Raw genomic sequence first — 19,216 nt, 5'->3', positions numbered from 1 at the left:
CCAGGTCTGAAGGGGTTCGCTGTCCCCAGACAAGAGCAGCAACCCTCGGGCCCACGGAGAAAGTCATGCGTACACAGGGCATCAGGGGAACGTGGATGCCCTGTTGGAGAGGCCTCCCTCTGCAGAACCTAGCATGCTGGTAACGTGTGAACTGGGTGGTTCCCTGGATGACCAGCCCCGTGGGTCCACAGTCTGTGCATGGTGAGGAAAGGGAGCAGGGGAAGCAGCAATGTGCACTGGCTAGGGGGCAGCCCCACGTGCTCTTGGGCTCCCCTGCTGCGTCTGCTGGGATTGAGAGTGGCAGCCAGATGCTGCAGAAATTTGTGTCCATGGAACACCTCACACTTAGAAAACCACAGGGTCTGGGCAATAAAGAAAAAAGTGTACTCTCTAGGAATCTGGTGAAGGAAGGAGCCATACCAGAACCAAAGACAGCCTCTTCCTTCTGGAATGTCTCTCAGTGCCATCTACTGACAAGGTTTAGCAACTGCCGGCTTAAAGAAAACTGATTAGGGACTAATTACACCTGCAGACTCCCTCCACCTTTCTCATACAATGCAACCTAATCACGGGAGAGACATCACATCACCTTTGTCATATTCTATTGGGAAGAACCAAGTCATATTCTATTGGGTAGAAGCAAGCACCTCAAGGGGAGGGGATGATGATACAGGGTATGAGACCTCAGGCTCATCTCAGAATTTGGCTTACCACAAGCTGCATTATTCATAATCACCAAAAAATGGAAATGACCCAAGTGCCCCTCACCATGTGAATGGATAAGCCAACTAGGATACACCCATGCTATGGAAAACGCCTCAGCAATGAAATGAACAAACTATTGATATACACACCACCGATACAATCTCAAGTGCTTCGTGCTAAATGACAGAAGCCGATCTGAAAGTCTGCCTACTGTATGATTCCATTTAAATCATGTTCTCAAAATTACAAAACTATTAGGACAGATAACAGGTCAGTAGCTGCCAACGGTTAGGGAGGGGTCAAAGAGTTGACTGCAAATCACCATCAGTGGGGGTAATTACCAGAATCAATGCATGTGTTTAAAATTCATAAGATAAATTTAGAATAAATTTATCAGACAAAATTTTACTTGAAATAAAATTAAATCATAATAATACTTTAAAAGAAACAAACAAAAAGACTGTATACTTTTTTGTTTCCATCAGAAAGAAGAGTTTTTGCTTCCATGTTTTTAGTGCACGATTTCAATTTCAGGATTATGCTGGACCTTAAGGGAACAGAGATAGAAATGATAATCTCTTTCTTAGAGACAGTTTGGCATTCATATAGAAATCATAATTCATAATTAAGACTTAAGCACAATGGAAACCCAAAGGAAATGTAATTAATTTTACTAGGTGGAGGTTGAGGTAAATATCACAGAGAGGTGATGTGTAAATTCAGTCTTGAAATATGAGTTAGGGTCGTCTCAACGAAGAATAAAGATAAGTTGTTCAGGTAAAGGGATAGCATGAACAAAGACATGAGCAAATGAGTGAATGCAGTGTCTGAGACATGGTACAAAATGTTGTGATTACCTCGTTGGTCCCTTAGGATGAGGTGAGTCATAAAATTAATGTGGGATATACCTTCTCACTAATCATGAAGATTCTCCTTCCTTTGTCAACCTGAATTTTCAGAGTTTTGTTATTGAAATAATTATTTCTTTGCAATGTCTCTAGGACATTATTTCATAGGAGTATAGCAGGCATAGGAAATGTGGATGTCGAGTTCTGCACAGAGGTCAAGCCTGGGGATAAGATTTGGGAGTCAACAAATAGATAATAAGACATGTGAATCAATCAGATCATCAAGGAAAGCATGAAATGTAGGAAAACACATACCAAGCGTAGAATTCCTATAATCACCAAAATTTAAAGGACTGGGAAGCTAGAATATTCAGAATTTTAAAACTATGGAAAAAAATAATGGTTCTAAAAACTACAAGAGGAGAGCTTTTATACAAAAATTATAAATACTGTCAACTGCAGTAGAGAAGAAGCATAAGATACGGAGTTAAAGAGATATTTATTTGACATATAGGTCATGAGAAACAGTAACATGAGCAGTTTTAGAAAAGTGATAAATGTCCCCTGGATTGAACAACCAACAGAATTTGAGGAAGTAGAGATGGTAAATACAGACTCTTCTTACAGCTCCTTTCCCATGCAGGATCTCAGAAAAGCCACACAATCTGGCAAGCAAGGTATTATAAGAGAGACTTAAATTCCAGATGAGGAAACCAAAATTCAAATATGTGAACTACTGACCTAAAGCCCCGGAGGTAGTAGGCAGCAGAACTCAGATTTGAAATTGCATCTGTCTAGTTCAAAGCCTATATTCTCTCATTATATCATCTTACCCTCATCTCACCTCCAGAACTGTCATGACTTGGACAATGCCAGGGCAGTTAATTAAGGACTGCAAGTGATGGACCACATGTACATGGGCTCATCTGAATCACAATGGTGATAACCAACATCTTCTAATTGTCTCTAATGACATTCAGCAGTTTGGAAGCTCCACTGGAGAAAGCAAAAGGTTCAAATGAACCAGGACTAATAAATCATAAAGACAGATACACAAAGAACAAAGTCGTTTGTGGTTGTGTTTTGCCAATGTCACTGCTGTGAGGTCTCCGATAGAAGGTAGTAAAATCTGAAGAGACTGAAGGATGAGAGAAAAGGGACGGTGTCTATGGAAGGAGGTAGAGGCTGAAAGTCAAGTTGAGAGAGTACGAGAGCAGTAGAAGGCACAGATTCACGGAGATGATGCCTGCCTAGACACAATTATTGCCACCATCATCAAACTCTTTATATGGCACTTCATGGTTTACAAAATGCCTGAAGACAGTATGTCATGAAGCAAAGCAGCAGAGCACAATGCAAAAAACTTGACCTTGGACCATGAAGCCCAAGTTTGGCCACTTATTGTGCAGCATTAAGAAGCAACTTACCTTCTTTTTACTTTCCTCATTTGTTCTATAAGAGCAATTATTCCTCCCTTGTGGGAAGTCAGGAGTGTCAAAGCAAAGGAACAAAAACATCTGGCATATGGCATGTACTCCATACACAGTCATTATGTTTATTAAGATTCTCACTGGGATGATCTGATTTTCACAGTAGGACTGTGCAGAAGACAATATTATTTCATTGCTATGTAATCTTAGATTAGAAGACACCTTTATCTCATCTTACAAATGAAAAAATGGGGAATGACGCAGGAAAACAAAGTTTCCTGAGGCCATTGGACTAGGAGGAAACTACTTGTTAATGCTGCTCCAGAATTTTGTTCAGGAAATAAAACTGAATCTACATGTTGATCATTCAGTCTACACAGACTATCAGTCGGACAATATTTCAGGTGTCAGAATATGGATGGACATATAAAAGCATTTTTAACATTTAAATCTTGTTTGAGTCTCTTATATTAATTTTTTCTTCATTTTCTTGAAGGAAAATGATGGTGATAAGCAACACATCGAGAATCCTGCATTGCTACTGAACTTCTCTACTTCTTTCCTTTCTCTGCCTCGCTGCTTCATCTACACAAATACATTTTCAGGAATATATATCCACAACATTAAAGAATTTTATTTTATTTTTTTAAAGAATTGTAAAAGTTAACACAATAAATGAGTAAAATTAGAGTCTACTTACTTTAAATATATCTCCCTTTGGGAAGTGAAACCTGACAAAATTCAATTTGCCAGACTAGAATAAGCAAGTCATTTTAATTAAGCCAATATTTTAATTAGACCACCAAATTTAACTCTATGTACATCTGTTCTATATCATGCTCGTGAATTAGCAGTATAGCATGTGATTAAATTTGTAACTAATTTAAGTTGACTACACTAATAAAATTCAAGTTAGTTGTAAGGAGCCAACATATTACTTAATCACCTAATGTTACTCAAATGTCTTAGTGAAAACATTCTTGAAAATGAGAAAAACCCACCAGGTTAGCACATTTTCTCCTAACAGTTACTAAATTTCCATGAATGTCAAACATATCTTTAGAGTTAGAGAATTTTATTAACATCCTAAGGTATATTTTTTCAACATTTCTTCGGATACTTTCAAGAGAACATTTAAAAGCTGAATCCATTTCACATCATTTCCAACCTAAAAGCAGGCTAATGTAGCTACTACAAAGCATCTACCATTACCCAGTAGCCATCAGGTAAGGGAAAGAGATAATCAGCTGTCACAGTACTATAAACGTCAAAATGATCAACTATGATAACATTAAGCTTTTGACATGAGGTACAAAAGTCCACATGTAGAAAGTCTCTTTTTCTTTTTAATGGACTTATACTGTGGACACTGTTCATTATGTTATCAGTGTCCCTTATATTAAGAATTATGTCATAATTATATCTCAAAGCTCAAAGATGGAAAAGGTCATAAGAGTAGCTACTTACTTTACTATTGGGCTACATTTTTTTATTTATACATGACTTATAGTCTATTTTTATACTTAAAATGTTTTTATATTTATTTTTTAATGTACTTAATTCTCACTAATGACTTTGACGACTGTCTAATGGATAACCCTGTAAAATATCTAGTTAAGTTACAGTGAAAAAAAAAGAAAACTCAGGTATTCATGAATCCAAAGCTCATATCATTAATCTCTATACTATTCCTTCCAACAAGACCTAAATCTTTATTCATAGGCTTACCTTGGTTGACAAGAAGGTTAATATCACCATCAGGAAATATTAGTTTTACTGCCTTCCCTGTTCCCTCATTTCCCACCATCTCTTTATATATAATCCGACAGTTCTCTTCCACCATTTTTCCCTCCCAATTGTATTTCTGACCCTTATTTTAAATTTTCTATCAGTTCTGAAAAGCAAAGAAAGGGGTCATACTATCAGTGGTAGATAATTATCAGTGACAGATAATTATTTTCTCTAAAACTGACCTGGATATTTTGTATTTGGTTCCTCATAAAATCCCCCAACAAACCCATGTGGCCAAGGTCAAACAGCTCTTCACTGGCCAGCCAGAGACTTCACTTTGTGATTAACTCAAAAATTCTAAGCCTCAATAAAAAATGAAAAGTGTTTAACTTTATTAGTCATCAGGAAAATGAAGACGAAAACCACGTGATACCACTACATACCCAACACAACGGCTGGAAAAAAGACAATGCCAAGTACCGTCTGCGGAGCATGGAGGAGCTGGAACACTCACACTGCTGGAAGGCATGGAATCAGTACAATGACTGGAAACAGTTTGCTAGTATTTACTAAAGCTAGACGTATGTATCCTCCATGACACATTCATTCTACTCCCAGAAAATACTAAGCAAAAACATATGCCAGTGTTTACTGAAAGACATGCACGCGAATGTTCACAGCAGCACAACAGCACAAATCTGTAAACGACTCAAATAACCAGAGAAGGAGAATGGGTAAATAAACTGAGGTATATCTATACACAGAGATACTATACAGCGATGAGAACGCATGAACTATAATTACACACAACACAGATTTATCTCACCATCCTATTAAGCAAAAAACGCTGGACACAAAAAAATATATGCTGTGAGATTCTATTCACATAAAATTCTACAATCGGCAAAACTAATCTATAGTGACCGAAGTCAGAATAGTGGTAATTTGCAGGGAATAGCAACTGGAAAGGGGCAGAGCAGAGGTTTTGGGGTGCTGATGATGTTTTATTTCATGATCTGGATACTAGTTACGTAGATGTGTTCAATATGTAAAAACTAATTGTGAGTACGATTTTTTGATCTGTACACTTTTCTGTATGTATTTTATAAGTTAACAAAAAAAGCATACCTAAAGAATGTCCCTGCTGTCTATGTCACGCTGCCTAATTCATGTTCTAAACACCAGAGAAGTAAAAACAAATATCTACTACGATTTCATCACCAAACCTTTTCAAGAGCGGGCAAAATCTACATAATGAAAAGAAAAAAATGTGTGGGGGAGGGTACTTAAAAATTTTATTTTATCAACACTTCGTACTCATTTCTCAAGCTGGGCTTCTCAGTATCCTAATTAGAATTTTTCATCAAAGTAGGAATGTAACAAACCCGTTCATTAATTCATTAATCCACACAGTCATTCATTCATCCCCAGGTTACTGGACGACTGCTAGATTCTAAGCACTAGAGGATTTGGGGGAAGTTCCTAATTCTTCTAGTGCTTGGGGAACAAATGCAAATGCCTGTCGGGACCAGCTGGAGATGACAGACAGGAAAGAGCCTGGGAGCACGCGTGAGTGATGGGGGCCGCGGAGCACTGTTAATACCACGCCCCTGTGTGAGGAGTCCAGCAGCAACTACTTAGCAGCAACTCATTCTTTTCATGTCACTTCAATGGGACTCACAATTTACAATGTGAAACCAACCAGTTTTCAAAAGTAGCCTCTTTAAAAGAGAACAAACAAGAAACACTGGGACACACAAAGCACAGCTGTGAGCTGAATCAGGCATCCGGCTGCCAGTTTCTAACATCTGATTAAACCAGAGACATGCACGCTTACTGCTCCATGAGCCACGAGGAGCTCATTTGCCCTTTAGATGCCCAACCACCCAAGCACCACATTCATTCTCTGCCTCACTGTGGCCTCGGGATTGCCTGTTTAAAAATAAAACGCTTCATTACATACATTATTATTCATTCTTACTACGAAATACTACGCAGCCATTTAAATGAATGTGACAGTATTATTATGTCCTAACATATAACGAATGTCCATGAAATATTTCTGAGTTCAAATCAACAAAATCAGAACTTCAAGTGGAGTTTAACATTTTTTGTTTGTTTTTATACATACGCACACCCATGTTTGGAAAGCTCAGCATCCAAGGAAGAACAGAGAAGTGCCACGGAAGAGGTGGGCCAAAGTGGGCATGGCAGCACTTTAAGTTTTTTTTTTAAATTGACTTCTTCCATGTATTCATATTTTTAAGTGGAAACAAAGCCCTGTAGCAGAGCTCCCTGCTCCCTGTGGAAGCGGCCTGTTACTTCTTAGTTACAGCTCTGGCCCAACACCAGCGTCTCCTGCTCCCTCGTTTCCCAGGGGCCAACAGGGAAATCTGCTCGACAACACAGCATCACCCAGTTTCTCTCTGCACCGTCCCCGTGCTCGCAGCACACGGAGCTGGAGAGAGGGGCTTCTTACCAACTGCCTCACATTTGGGGTGCAAAACAGAGAGCCACAACATAAGTAAAGTGTGTCAAGCAGCCTGTCTTTCCAAGAGCATTCACGGAATCATCCTCAGAGAAAAACTAGCACAAGGAATCCTGTTTTCTTTCCCACCAGATCATGTAAGCAGCTTTCACTATTAAGAGTGACAGAAGGGAAGGACCTGAAGGAACAATCCCTCTCTTCAGAGACATTTTAAAATAACCTTAGGGGTTTGACACATCACAAAAATCACAGACTGCAGCCTCCTGATGAAAACCCCGTACTCATTTTTGATTTGCAGTAAATTAGGCAGAAGAAACAATGTACAAAAGGACTTGAGGACCCAGCTGACAAAATGTATCATTTCTTTTAAAATATTGGTTCTATTTAAAAATCTTCTAATGCTAGCTTCTAAACAATAAGTCTTGATACACTGCAATATTAAACCTGAAAGAGCCTCCCTGACCTTCTCAAAAGATTGTCTTCGTTTTTAAACAACTATTGATGTATTACCTTTGGTAGTTACTACCTTACTATATATAATTTCCCCTTCCACCATTTTTCAATATGTATTTTAACACATGAAATATTTCCATGCTCCCTGCTGCCAAAAACCCCCAAGTACTACTGTAATGTCTATTTTCATTGCCATAATTTTCATTACATTTTCAGTCAAAAATACATAAACAAGCACCTGGTCCACAGAATGAGAAATGTAGAGCGAGGCCAAAACAAAACCTAAACCTGATTTCATAGGGTGAAACATATTGCCTTTTAATCACTTATTTGAAATGAGAACATAAATAATTGCCATAATTTTTAAATCAATAGAACATTTCTATATACTTTCACCAAAATGGATCAGGAAATTATAAGCAGGGTTAGCCTACAAAACATATGACCAATAAGGTTTAAAAAAATACCTTGGTGCAAGTTATAATCCAGACATTTTTGTTAACTAAAGCTTAGTTTAATATATAAAAATTACCTGAAAGTATAAATGTTGCAGAATACTTGACGCATAGTCTTCATATATTTGTTGTATTCAAATGGCTAACACCCACCCTTGATTTTTACAAAATTATTTTAAAATTATTACCTTATTTTTTTTTTTACCTACTGTTAAGATAACTGCAGTTAAACAAACAAATAAACAGGGACATAACAGAAAGTCACTGAAAGAACCAATTTAAAAATCTTTGTGGGGCACCAGGGTGGCTCAGATGGTTAAGCAACTGCCTTTGGCTCAGATCATAACCCAGGGTCCTGGGTTCGAGCCTGGTGACCTGCTCCCAGCTCAGCGGGGAGTCTGCTTCTCCCATTCCCTCTGCCCCTCCCCTTGCTTCTGCTTTCTCTCTCTCTCTAATAAATAAATGCAATCTTTAAAAATTAAAAAAAAAATCTTTGTAATTTTGTGGGTTTAGAAGCTGGGTGTGGCAAGAGTTGGTATGAAAATACTTCGTGAAATAAAAATATACATATCTCTCCTTGAAAAACACAAAGAACATTGAATGCACAGATATACGAATCAGAGTTGTGTAAAACAAAATACTAACTTCAGTTGTATAATTCTGCCAGGTAAATTTTTAAAACTCTAGAAACTATTACTAGTTTTGTTGGCTATCCAATGGAAATTTACTCTGCACTATAAGCAGAAACTAAAATTTAAGAAACAAATAATTTTGGGGTGTTAAGTACCTGTCAAAAATTATATTTGATTAAAAAAAATATATGTATTCATAACATGCATGTTTTGATCTATTTTGGATATTTAGGTATTACTGCCTGAAAAGATATTTTCAATATTTATTGAAAATACAGAGTTCAAACTCAGTAATACGTAAATGTACATAAATGTATGACTCTATATGATATGTAAATGTACGACTCTAAAAGGCAAGAGTCCTGTTGTGTCTAAATTGTAATCTCTTAGTGGCATATTATAAAATATTTAACTAGAGAACACAAATTTCCAGTCTGTGAAGTACAAACATGGACTAATTGCTAGGAACATTACTTGCGTACAGTTTCTAACACATTCTCAAAGAGACTTATACTGGATTGAGGGATAAGTGTAACCCTCATGACTGTGAAGCTGCTAATATCCCAACTTAAATAGCTGAGCTGCTTTGGAGGAAATGTGTCCAAACTGTACACTGAAAATCAAAGAGTGAATTATTGAGTATATTTGGTGCCAACTATAGTTGCATGGCTAATTCAGTCTGCATATGTAAAAATTGATATAAACAGGCTTTCAATAAAAACACACTGAGAAAATACACCCTACACTAATGAAATATGACAGCAGTCTTATTCAAATGTTTATGCCCACAAGGATAATCGTATTTTCCCAAGTTTGGGCAGACGAACTCTAGAGATGGCCCACACATTCATCCCTTAATCCTTATGGTTCTCGCAAAGAGAATGCTGGCTTCTTTTAAGAGGAGAGTTGCTGGCAAAGTGTAGAAACAAATGACTTCATTTCTCACCCTCGACTTGATGCCTTTGCTTTGCCTCTCCCAGGAACAGCCACTTAAAACATCTGTGGCCAGGAACTGCAGGGGCCTCTGTGAGCTGCAAAGGTGACAGATGTCAAAAAAATGGGGGCTTGAGTCCTACAGTTCAGCAAGGAACTGAATTCTGTCAACCAGCACAAGAACTTAGGATATGACATTGCACTCCAGAAAGACAGCTGCAGTCCTGGAGACATCTGGAGCAGGAGAGCCAGCTGAGCGGTACCTGGACTCCTGCCCCACAGAAAATGGGAGATAATGAGTGGACGCTGTGTTAAGCTGCCACCTTTTTGATCTTTTTTTTTTTTTCATCATAGAAAACTAATACAGATAGTAATATGCTGATATTGTGCTAAAGTCATCGTGTTCTAACAGAAACTTAGGTTGCTCAATAATAAAAGCAATTTTATTTTTGTGGGAGGTCAAGGTCTTTGCCAGTTCTCTAGAAATGCATGTTTTATACCTGAACCTCTTGTTCTTTTTATCTGAACCTCTACATTCAACGCCTAATTTCCATTTTCTTTGGAAGGTGAGTAAAATTAGAGGTAGACACAAATGTGTTGTATTTTATGTATTACTCTATATTCGTATAGCATTTCGCTATTTAAAAGGTACTGTGAAGGGAGCCTGGGTGGTGCAGTCCGGTAAGCATCTGAGTCTTGGATTTGGCTCAGGTCATGATCCAAGGGTTGTGAGGTCAAGCCCCCGGCTTGGCATGGAGCCAGCTTGAGATTCTCTCTCTCCCTCTGCCCCTCCCACTAGTGCTATCTCAGAAATAAATAAGTCTTAAAAAAAAAAAAAAGGTACAGTGAGCTTCTGCAAGGATACCAGCAGAGGCATACATTCTATTCTCTATAAAATCTCCTAGAAAAACAGATTGATCGACCGGGAATGCAAAACCAAAAGCTCATGGACCACGCTTAGAGCAAAACTGCCTGTTGAGACGTCTCCATGAGTCCCCAAGTATGAGCAGGCGTGGATGAACTACCATGAGCTATAAACCACACAGGATATTAGTATCTTGCAGAGAGAAGCAACCAGGTTTTGATAAACTCATGGAAAAAAAGAACTCTCGAATTTCTAAGTGCTCATTGAGAGTGTAGCATCACTTTAGAACATCAGCTGAACCTGGGGGGAATTTCTGCTGATCCAATCTGTGGGTTATTGCAAGAGGTCTGTGGGAGGGATGAAGCTCCATGAACCCTCAAAATTCACCAGCCCACCTCCCTTCCAAGAAGAAACTGCTGAAACTAGAATACCACTTGTTCAAGAAAAAAGATAAAGGAGGTCAGAAAAAAGCAATATCCTGATAAGATGAAGAGATGATAGCCAGGAGACGTGTATATACACACGTCTCCATATTTTTTAACACTTCACGAAACAAAACAGAATGGTGAGTTCCAGAACATGAAGGTACTAGATACCTATTCTGATCCACACTTCCCTTTTAAAAGTTCAGGAAAATGAATTTTATATAAAAATGAGCAATAGAGAAAGATTCCAGCTAAATCCAATACAATGTTCTTGTAAGAAAAAAGAATAAGGAACAATAACATTTACCACAGACAATGAAGGTTTGTAAAAAAAAGCCACAAAACAGATAAGAACTAACCCTAATTTAGTATTTCAAAAGAATTGAGAATAAATTAAGAAAATGACAGAAGAAATAAACCACGATCAAAATTAGAAAAACTCAAAAATGAGGTGACAGAAGTCAGGAAGGACTTAAAAATAAAAAGGAAAAAGAATTTTAAAAATAAAGGCTAAACTAGAAGGGGCATCTGAGAAAAAATACCCTAAGAATTTATGCCCTTTGAGGGAAAAAAAGGTGAAAATAAAAACAAAAAATAAAAATAAAATAAAGAATTCAATTTGGGTACTTGTAAGAAAGGGGTCTTCAATTTGTGAAAATGATATAGCCGTTTATTTGCATGCTGTATACTTCTTGTATTTATATTACACTTCAATAAAAAATTGAAAATAATGCAATGTGAAAGAGAGAAAAGTGATTCAAGAGAAAGGTGGCTTTAATCCTTAACTCCAGAAGACCATAGTTTGTATGTACTGAAACTCCTCTCATAAATGCCTCCAAAGACTTTCTAGGTCCAATGACACTTTGACTCTTCAAAACTTCTAACTTTGGTGATCGCTCCCTTATTTCGTGCTATCTCATTCTGATTTCCTTTCTAAACTTCCTCGTCACTCCTTTCTAATCTCCTTTGTGGGTTTTTCTTCCTCCACCAGTCTTTCTGTTCTTTTAAAGATTTATTTTATTATTTGAGAGGGGGAGAGAGCGAGGACACGCACAAGCAGGAGGAGGGGCAGAGGGAGAGAATCTCAAGCAGACTCCCTGCTGAGCAGAGCCCAATGCGGGGCTCCATCTCTCCACCGTGAGATCATGACCTGAGATGAAATCAAGAGTCATACACTTAATGGACTGAACCACCCAGGCCCCCTTTTTTAAAATAAAGATTTATTTTATTTATTTGAGAGAGAGACAGAGAGAATGCGAGTCTTCCTCCACCAGTCTTTCAAGTATTGGTGTTTCTGGGCTCCGTATATAGCTATTTTTCCTTTTTACTCAAATTATCTTCCTAGCAAATGACATCATGCCTTAAGATCTTAGCTTTCTCTCTCCCTCTCTCTCTCTCTCTCTCTCTCTCTCTCACACACACACAATATTAATTCTCAAATCTGTACTTCTATCTCAGGTCTCTCTCCTGAAAAAAAACAGCCCTTTATATCCAACTGTTGATGAGATCTGTCTGCAAAATATCTCCCAGCCCCCTCAGTAAACCTACTTCCCACCTGACCCTCCTCATCTGCAAGAAGTGGTCATTATCCTGTTACTTGATAACTAATTTTTCTTTACCTGCTATCCTAAGAAAAACCTTCTTTGAACACTCCTACACTTTTTATATCCTTCCCTTATTTTCTTTCCTTAACAATTCTATTTATGGATTAAATAGGCAATATTATTGTCTTTATTTCATCACTACTGAGTCACTTTTTAATCTCCTACATTCTAATTACTCATTCCTTTAGCAAAACTGCTCTCTCTGTAAGCAGTGATGTTCTCTATCATTTTATAATATTTTTTCCTATTTCAAGTGATTATAAATTTTTGTACTAACCTGATTTGCCCCACTCTGTCTGCTCTGTCTCTATTTAGACTGACACTCCCTAGACATGCACTGCCACCTAAATAATGAAAATTTCCAAGCATTTGGATAAAGGAAGAGGGAGATAGAGAAGGAGTAAGATGGAGGGGTGGATGGAGGCAGAGGGAGAAGGAGAAAGAGAGAGAAGACTCATTCAGGGACAATTAACTACCTAGGGTTCAATAATTCAACTTATTCTGATAACACCCTCTCCCAGCATGCAGATCAATTTTTCAAATAACTATATATAGAAATGAAAAAGTTATAACTGAGAAATACTGAGCATTTTTTTAATGTCTTCACAAAAGCCTACTCTGCCTCCTCAGCTCCCTCTTGTTTTTCTTTTCAATCATCAAGAGAACTGGAATTGTTTTTTAATTCCCTTTAGTCAGCAACATCCAATAAAATGTTGTTATCTAACCTCTCCTGCTGAGTAGCTTCTCACATCCCTTCCACACTTCCTTTCCTTTGCTATTGTGACAACACTGTTAAATAGCCTCGTGATCTAGCAGACTCCTGAAATCACCTTCTTTAATTTCTCTCTGCCTTTCATCTCCGTCTGTTGGAATCAATCCTAAGTATTACTTGTGTCATGTCATTCAGCCTGCTCAAATTCCTATGCTGTCTTCAGAAGTAACTATAAAATGCCACTCTCCAGCATCAAAATCCTCTGCCAGCTTGCCCCAGTTTTATCTTCTGACATTCCCCCAACCAACTCGACTAATGTCTGCAAACCTATCCCATATGTGCCTGCCTCCGTGTTTTTTAAACTAAGTATTTTCCTTGCCTATAATAATGTGTAACTTCTCACTCCCTCATATAAAATGTCATCAAGCCTCCACATGCAGATTTGGGAATAAATATTTTACTATTCTTATTATCCTATTATCCACGAGCTCCCTCCATGACACATGTAGATTTTTTTTCCAAAATGCTTTTTCAATCGTATTGATACTTAGATAATTACAAGAGAAAAATACTCAATATCGTGTCTATGAAGATGAATTACACACAGTTCCACCTCTGTCAATGACAAATGGCTTGGCTGGATTCTCACACAGAAAACAATGATAAACTAGTAATTTCTTTAAAAATTATTTTTAAAAAATGGAGATCAGTTAAGAGCCAAGACTAGAGAGTTTTTCACTCAAGGAAATTCCCTAATCCATAGGGTGAGGAATGGCTAGAACTCAAGCAGAAAGCTATAGACTTACTAGCTTGCAAAGTCAGAGAACAGAGACTTGAAGTACCAGGTGAGCTGAAATGCAAGAGGAGATACCCAGAAACAGGAAGGCACCCTCAAATTCATGTATACATTCTTTCTCAAATCCTTGGCTGACACCTGATGGCATGTGCAAGCAGAGCATAAAAAGCACCGTCTGGAAAGTTGAAAGAGGTTTTTGGCTGCCGCCCATCACAAGAGATTTTTGAGTTTGAGTCCAGACAAGTAAGCTGCCTGCTAAAATAAAAATCAACTGTCTTTAAAAGATAACCAAGTCCACAGTCTTGAAAACATATGATCTATAATGTCTGGTACACAATAAAAATTACTAGACATGCAAAGAAATAAGGAAATATGATCTATAGTCAAGAAGCAATCAATGCAAACTTACCTTAAATTGACCCAGATGTTAAAATTAGCACACATGGATTTTAAAACAGCTGTTAGAAATATGTTCAAGGGCTTAAAGAAAAATAGAGTCATGATGAATAAAAATATGGGGAAATGCTCATTAAGGAAATGAAATATAAACAAAATGAAAGTTTTAGAAATGAAAAGTACATTAGCTGTATTGATCACTACTGTGGTGGGCTTAACAGCATATTGAAGATATCAGAGGAAAGGATTAATAAACTTGAAAATAAATGGATAGAATTGATCCAATTTGAAAAGCAGAGAAAACAAAGACTGAATAAAAATGAGCAAAATCTCAGTGATTTGTGGCACAATGCCATACACAGACGAGTGCATGTGTGTGCACACACGCACAAATCTCTGAAAGAGAGAAGAGCATGAAACAGTATTACCTGAAACAATAATGGCCAAAAATTTGCCAAATTCAATGCAAAACATAAGCTTTTGTATCTAAAAATCTCAATATTTCAAGAAATATAAATGTCAATCTCCAACCACCACCACCACCACCACCACCACCACCACCACACACACACACACATGCAGACACACTATGGAAAAGCTGTTGAAAACCAAACATCAAGAGGAAATCTTGAAAGATAAAGCGATTCCAAACAGGGTAATAACAGTACGAAAGAAACCTGAATATACATCAGAAAGCGATTAGAAGACAATCAAGTATTTCTGAAACGCTGAAAAAAAACAAAACAAAACCAAAAACAACCCTGTGAACCCAAAATTCTATACCCAGGGACAATACCCCTCAGAAATAAAAATGAGATCAAGGCATTTTGAGATAAATGAACACTGAGAGGCTCTGTTGCCAAAAGATCTGCAACACAGATGTGTATATTCTGGCTTTCTATATAGGGATACACGTCCGTCTGTATATCTTGCATACATGTAAATATTCGGACTTTGCCCTGGGCAGATTTGCCTTACAAGTCTCTCTTTAAAGTTCTTCCATTAGATCAGCTGTATTGTTTCGTTAAAATAATTCAGGGAGTACACTCGATGTGTTTGTGTACGCTCCTTCACTTTCATCTCCAAGTAGAGGTGGTTAGTTAACATTTAAAATATGCTAATCAAAAATCCTGCCTATAAGGACACTTACCAGCTGAAGTACCTCAATCAGGGGCGCTCTCAAGAGGCAGCTAAACTAAGCACTTCAGATATTACTAATTATATGTGCACCTGAGTGTTAACTAGTGTAAGGGATAGCAGAAATGATTTTTCATCAGTGAAATGAATGTTATACTTTAGATGTGATGGCTGAAAATACTTTGGGTCACTGCTGCCCTTTCATAAATAGGGTATAAGAATCAAGAGACTGTAGCTGTTTCACTACAGAATATCTAGATGTCTGCTGTATCTGTATTCCATCTTCATGTAGGATTCTGCCTTCTGACCTAAAAAAAGGTAGCAGATCCTGACATGACAGTATTTGTAAAATTGATCTTCAAGCCTGATTGTTAGTCAATGTTATATGTGTGACAGAATTCAGTTGAGATGTGTTCTTTCTCCCCTCCCCCCTCTCTTTTCTCTCTTTTTTTTTCTTTCCTTAGATTTGTTTTCTTTATACTGATCACCTAGCAGTGGGGTCTGGAGCATACAGCTCTCACCTACTAATATTTAGCTGTAGTCAGTTTGTAATCCACCCTGCCCCCCAAAATCCCAACTCCACCACCCTCACTTCACCTGTCTAAAAAAAGAGTAATCACAAAATCAACAAGTCTTTGCATATCCTTTGTAAAATACTGTATGTAGTAATCTTGCTTATATAAATTTATTTTCATATGTATTTATATGTACATTCTAGTTTAGTGGTAACGTTAATAAAATTTACGTAAGAACACAATAGAGAACACAGTTTGATATGAATAAATATTTTTAAGTGCACAATTAAGTGAATGAAGCTGTTTAGGGAATGAATACATAAAGAATGAACTGATTCACCCAATTCATAGCTGACAAGATCATAAAGGTCCGGAGAGATCATTTCTCTGACTTGGGAAAACTTCATCAGTATATTACAAATGCTCTTCTCTTTTACCAAAAAGAAAAAAAAAAAAAAAGCCACAACCTTTCTTAAAAAAAAAAAGTTATTTTAAGCATGACTTTCATGGATATGAATGAAATTATCTTACTTCCAAATGGTATCCAACCCTGATGAAGGCACAAAGAGGGTCAAAAGCTCCAGTACCACAGGTCAGAACGTGTGTCCTATTATAGTGATGCAAAACCCGAACATAATTTGCACATTCACTCTAAAGCAGAAAAAAGAAAGAAGAAATCGGTCAATGTAAAAAAAAAAAAAGTTAGCCCTTTTTATGATTTCTGTTCTCCCTAGCCCTACAAATCTCATGTTCAAGTCTCCCTTGGCTAGAGGAGGCAAGAAATGTTGGAAGAATACACTGGGGTGACTGATGCACGTTTTAGCCTTGCTACATGAATTACATTTATAATGGGACTGTATCATTTTTCAGGTATTTTAGCACATAACCGAGGAGTAAAAAAAAAGTACTGTTCAGAAATTTATTCAAACATAAATGTATGTATGGCAATATGCGTGTTCCACCAAGTAATTAAACTATTCCCAATGCTGTTATTTTTTTTAAGTACATATAAACAAATGAATCACACAAAGCCAGAAAACCAATAATTAGAGAAGGCATTGCTACCCTTAAAGAAACATATGCAGACTTTAAGGCAAACATTTTGATGTTTGGGAAAATAAGTCATATCTTCAAACTCATAAATTCATGGAAAGCACTTCATAGAGAATTTTCAAATAAATACATAGAAAGCTAACCAAGAGAAATAACATGTTACACCTGTACTTATTCCCACCTTTACTGTAAGACTGCTGTGCAGGAATCAGCAAACTTCTTTTTTTTATGAAGGACCAGGGAGTATTAGATTTAGTTCGAATGGCCAACTGGTCTCTGTTTCAACAACTTACCTCTGTAAATATGACATGAAAGCAGTCATAGATAATCCAAAAATGAATGTGTACAGCTGGCATCCAATGAAACTTTATTTACAAAAATAGATGGCAGGCCACATTTGGCTGAGGAGCTCTAGATTGTCTATATTGGGATTCAACTAGAAGTTTTTAGGACAGAGTATTTATTTTACACTTCTTCATATTTTTTTTTTTTTTAGATTTTGTTTATTTATTTGACAGAGAGAGACTGCCAGCGAGAGAGGGAACACAAGCAGGGGGAGTGGGAGAGGAAGAAGCAGGCTCCTAGCGGAGGAGCCTGATGTGGGACTCGATCCCATAACGCTGGGATCACGCCCTAAGCTGAAGGCAGACGCTTAACGACTGCGCCACCCAGGCGCTCACTTCTTCATATTTCTTGGTTAATTAAACACAGTACCAAATAGGTATTATATGCTTAACAAATCTTACTACATAAATCGCTAGGTGAGTTTTATGATCAATACCCCGAATGAAAAAAGTTTAAAATTGCTCAAACCAACTTGTGTAAATTAATTCCAGCAAACACCTTTCTGGTAAATTAGGTATTGCTGTTTCATTTAAAATAAATTACAAAATACTAAACTCTTTTAATGCTAAATATTACCCTGATATCAACACATGCTCTAGTCAGTAAATGTAATGTTTTATAAGGACAGATTATGACTTTGAAAATCTCTCACAAGTTGATGAAAAAGCTACCACAATCATCTTACCAGAAGTAGTTCAGATTCTAGCATTCCCTTGTTCAGAATGAGGAATGTACTAGTAACCTGATTATCCAGAGCACACGGATACATTTTCTTCAACTTCTCACTCATGTAGCATTTTATTTTGAGGGTGACCCCTATCATTGGAAAAATGTGATCATTGAGGCATGGGGAAAATATTCTATCCTCCTATCACCATAAGCACCTGCTTTTCATCTCATGAAACACTGTCACACCTAGAATGAGTGAATTAGACTACATTTTGGCTCTGTTGGGCTTAAGTTGACATAGCCTAAGAGTGTGTTAGATTAGTCAGCATCGTGCTGTGGACTAAGGCAGCAAGAATGTCTAGACTCACTCCTTGGCTCTGACCTAGTCGCTACAGAAACTCGGGACTTGGTGTAACGTGTGTTAGCCTTTTACATGGAATTTTTTTCCTCACTAAAAAAAGAGAGAGAGAGAAAAAAAAGGATGAGTTAACTTTCAAAAGGAGATGTGCATGCCTTCCTCCAAAGATGTGTTTTGTGTCATCAGACAGCAACTCCTAGCACATGAAAGTCCTTTCATGCATGTTTCAGTGGGCTCGGAACTGGGTCAGAGCAGCTCCTGCACAACCTCACACACTGCAGGGAAGTCATGGAGAGACCAAAGATGGATTTTGGTCTTTTGTTTTTCATTTGGTTCTAATTCACTAATCAAAGAAAAATGCAATCTCACAAAGAATATACTTAGCTTTCCCTTTAATTAAAAATTTACCTGAAATTATTTTTTCCCTAAATATGGAGGAAATAAGCATTAGTATAAGAAATTCATAAATCTGAGTTGAACTGAAATCAACTTATAATGATCTCTATACAATGTATGTGTCTGTATGGATATGTGTACATATATTCTTTTCTTCCTGAATGAATTGGATATACGCCTTTTAGAAGCAAATAAAAGGTTAGGGAGTCAGTCCCTTGTGACTGACCAGGGATATAGCTGATGATGTGTTTAATTTACAATGAGTAATAC

The 19,216-nt window shown here is 37.3% G+C and overlaps 1 protein-coding gene across 1 annotated transcript in view; it reads right to left on the bottom strand.

The window, feature by feature from the left end:
- SEMA3E (semaphorin 3E) overlaps positions 1–19,216 on the bottom strand; it is a 242,223-nt gene that overhangs the window by 66,767 nt on the left and 156,240 nt on the right. Inside the window, exon 4 of the mRNA XM_045793367.2 lies at positions 16,657–16,776. Within this exon, the coding sequence (XP_045649323.1) occupies positions 16,657–16,776 (120 nt within the window). The remainder of the gene's footprint in view (positions 1–16,656; positions 16,777–19,216) is intronic.

Source organism: Ursus americanus, chromosome 3 (assembly GCF_024610735.1).
Source record: "Ursus americanus isolate L20-20 chromosome 3, mUrsAme1.1.p, whole genome shotgun sequence".
Lineage (NCBI taxonomy): Eukaryota > Metazoa > Chordata > Mammalia > Carnivora > Ursidae > Ursus > Ursus americanus.
Note: the sequence above shows the minus strand (reverse complement) of the source record. Positions and strands in the feature narration are given on the sequence as shown.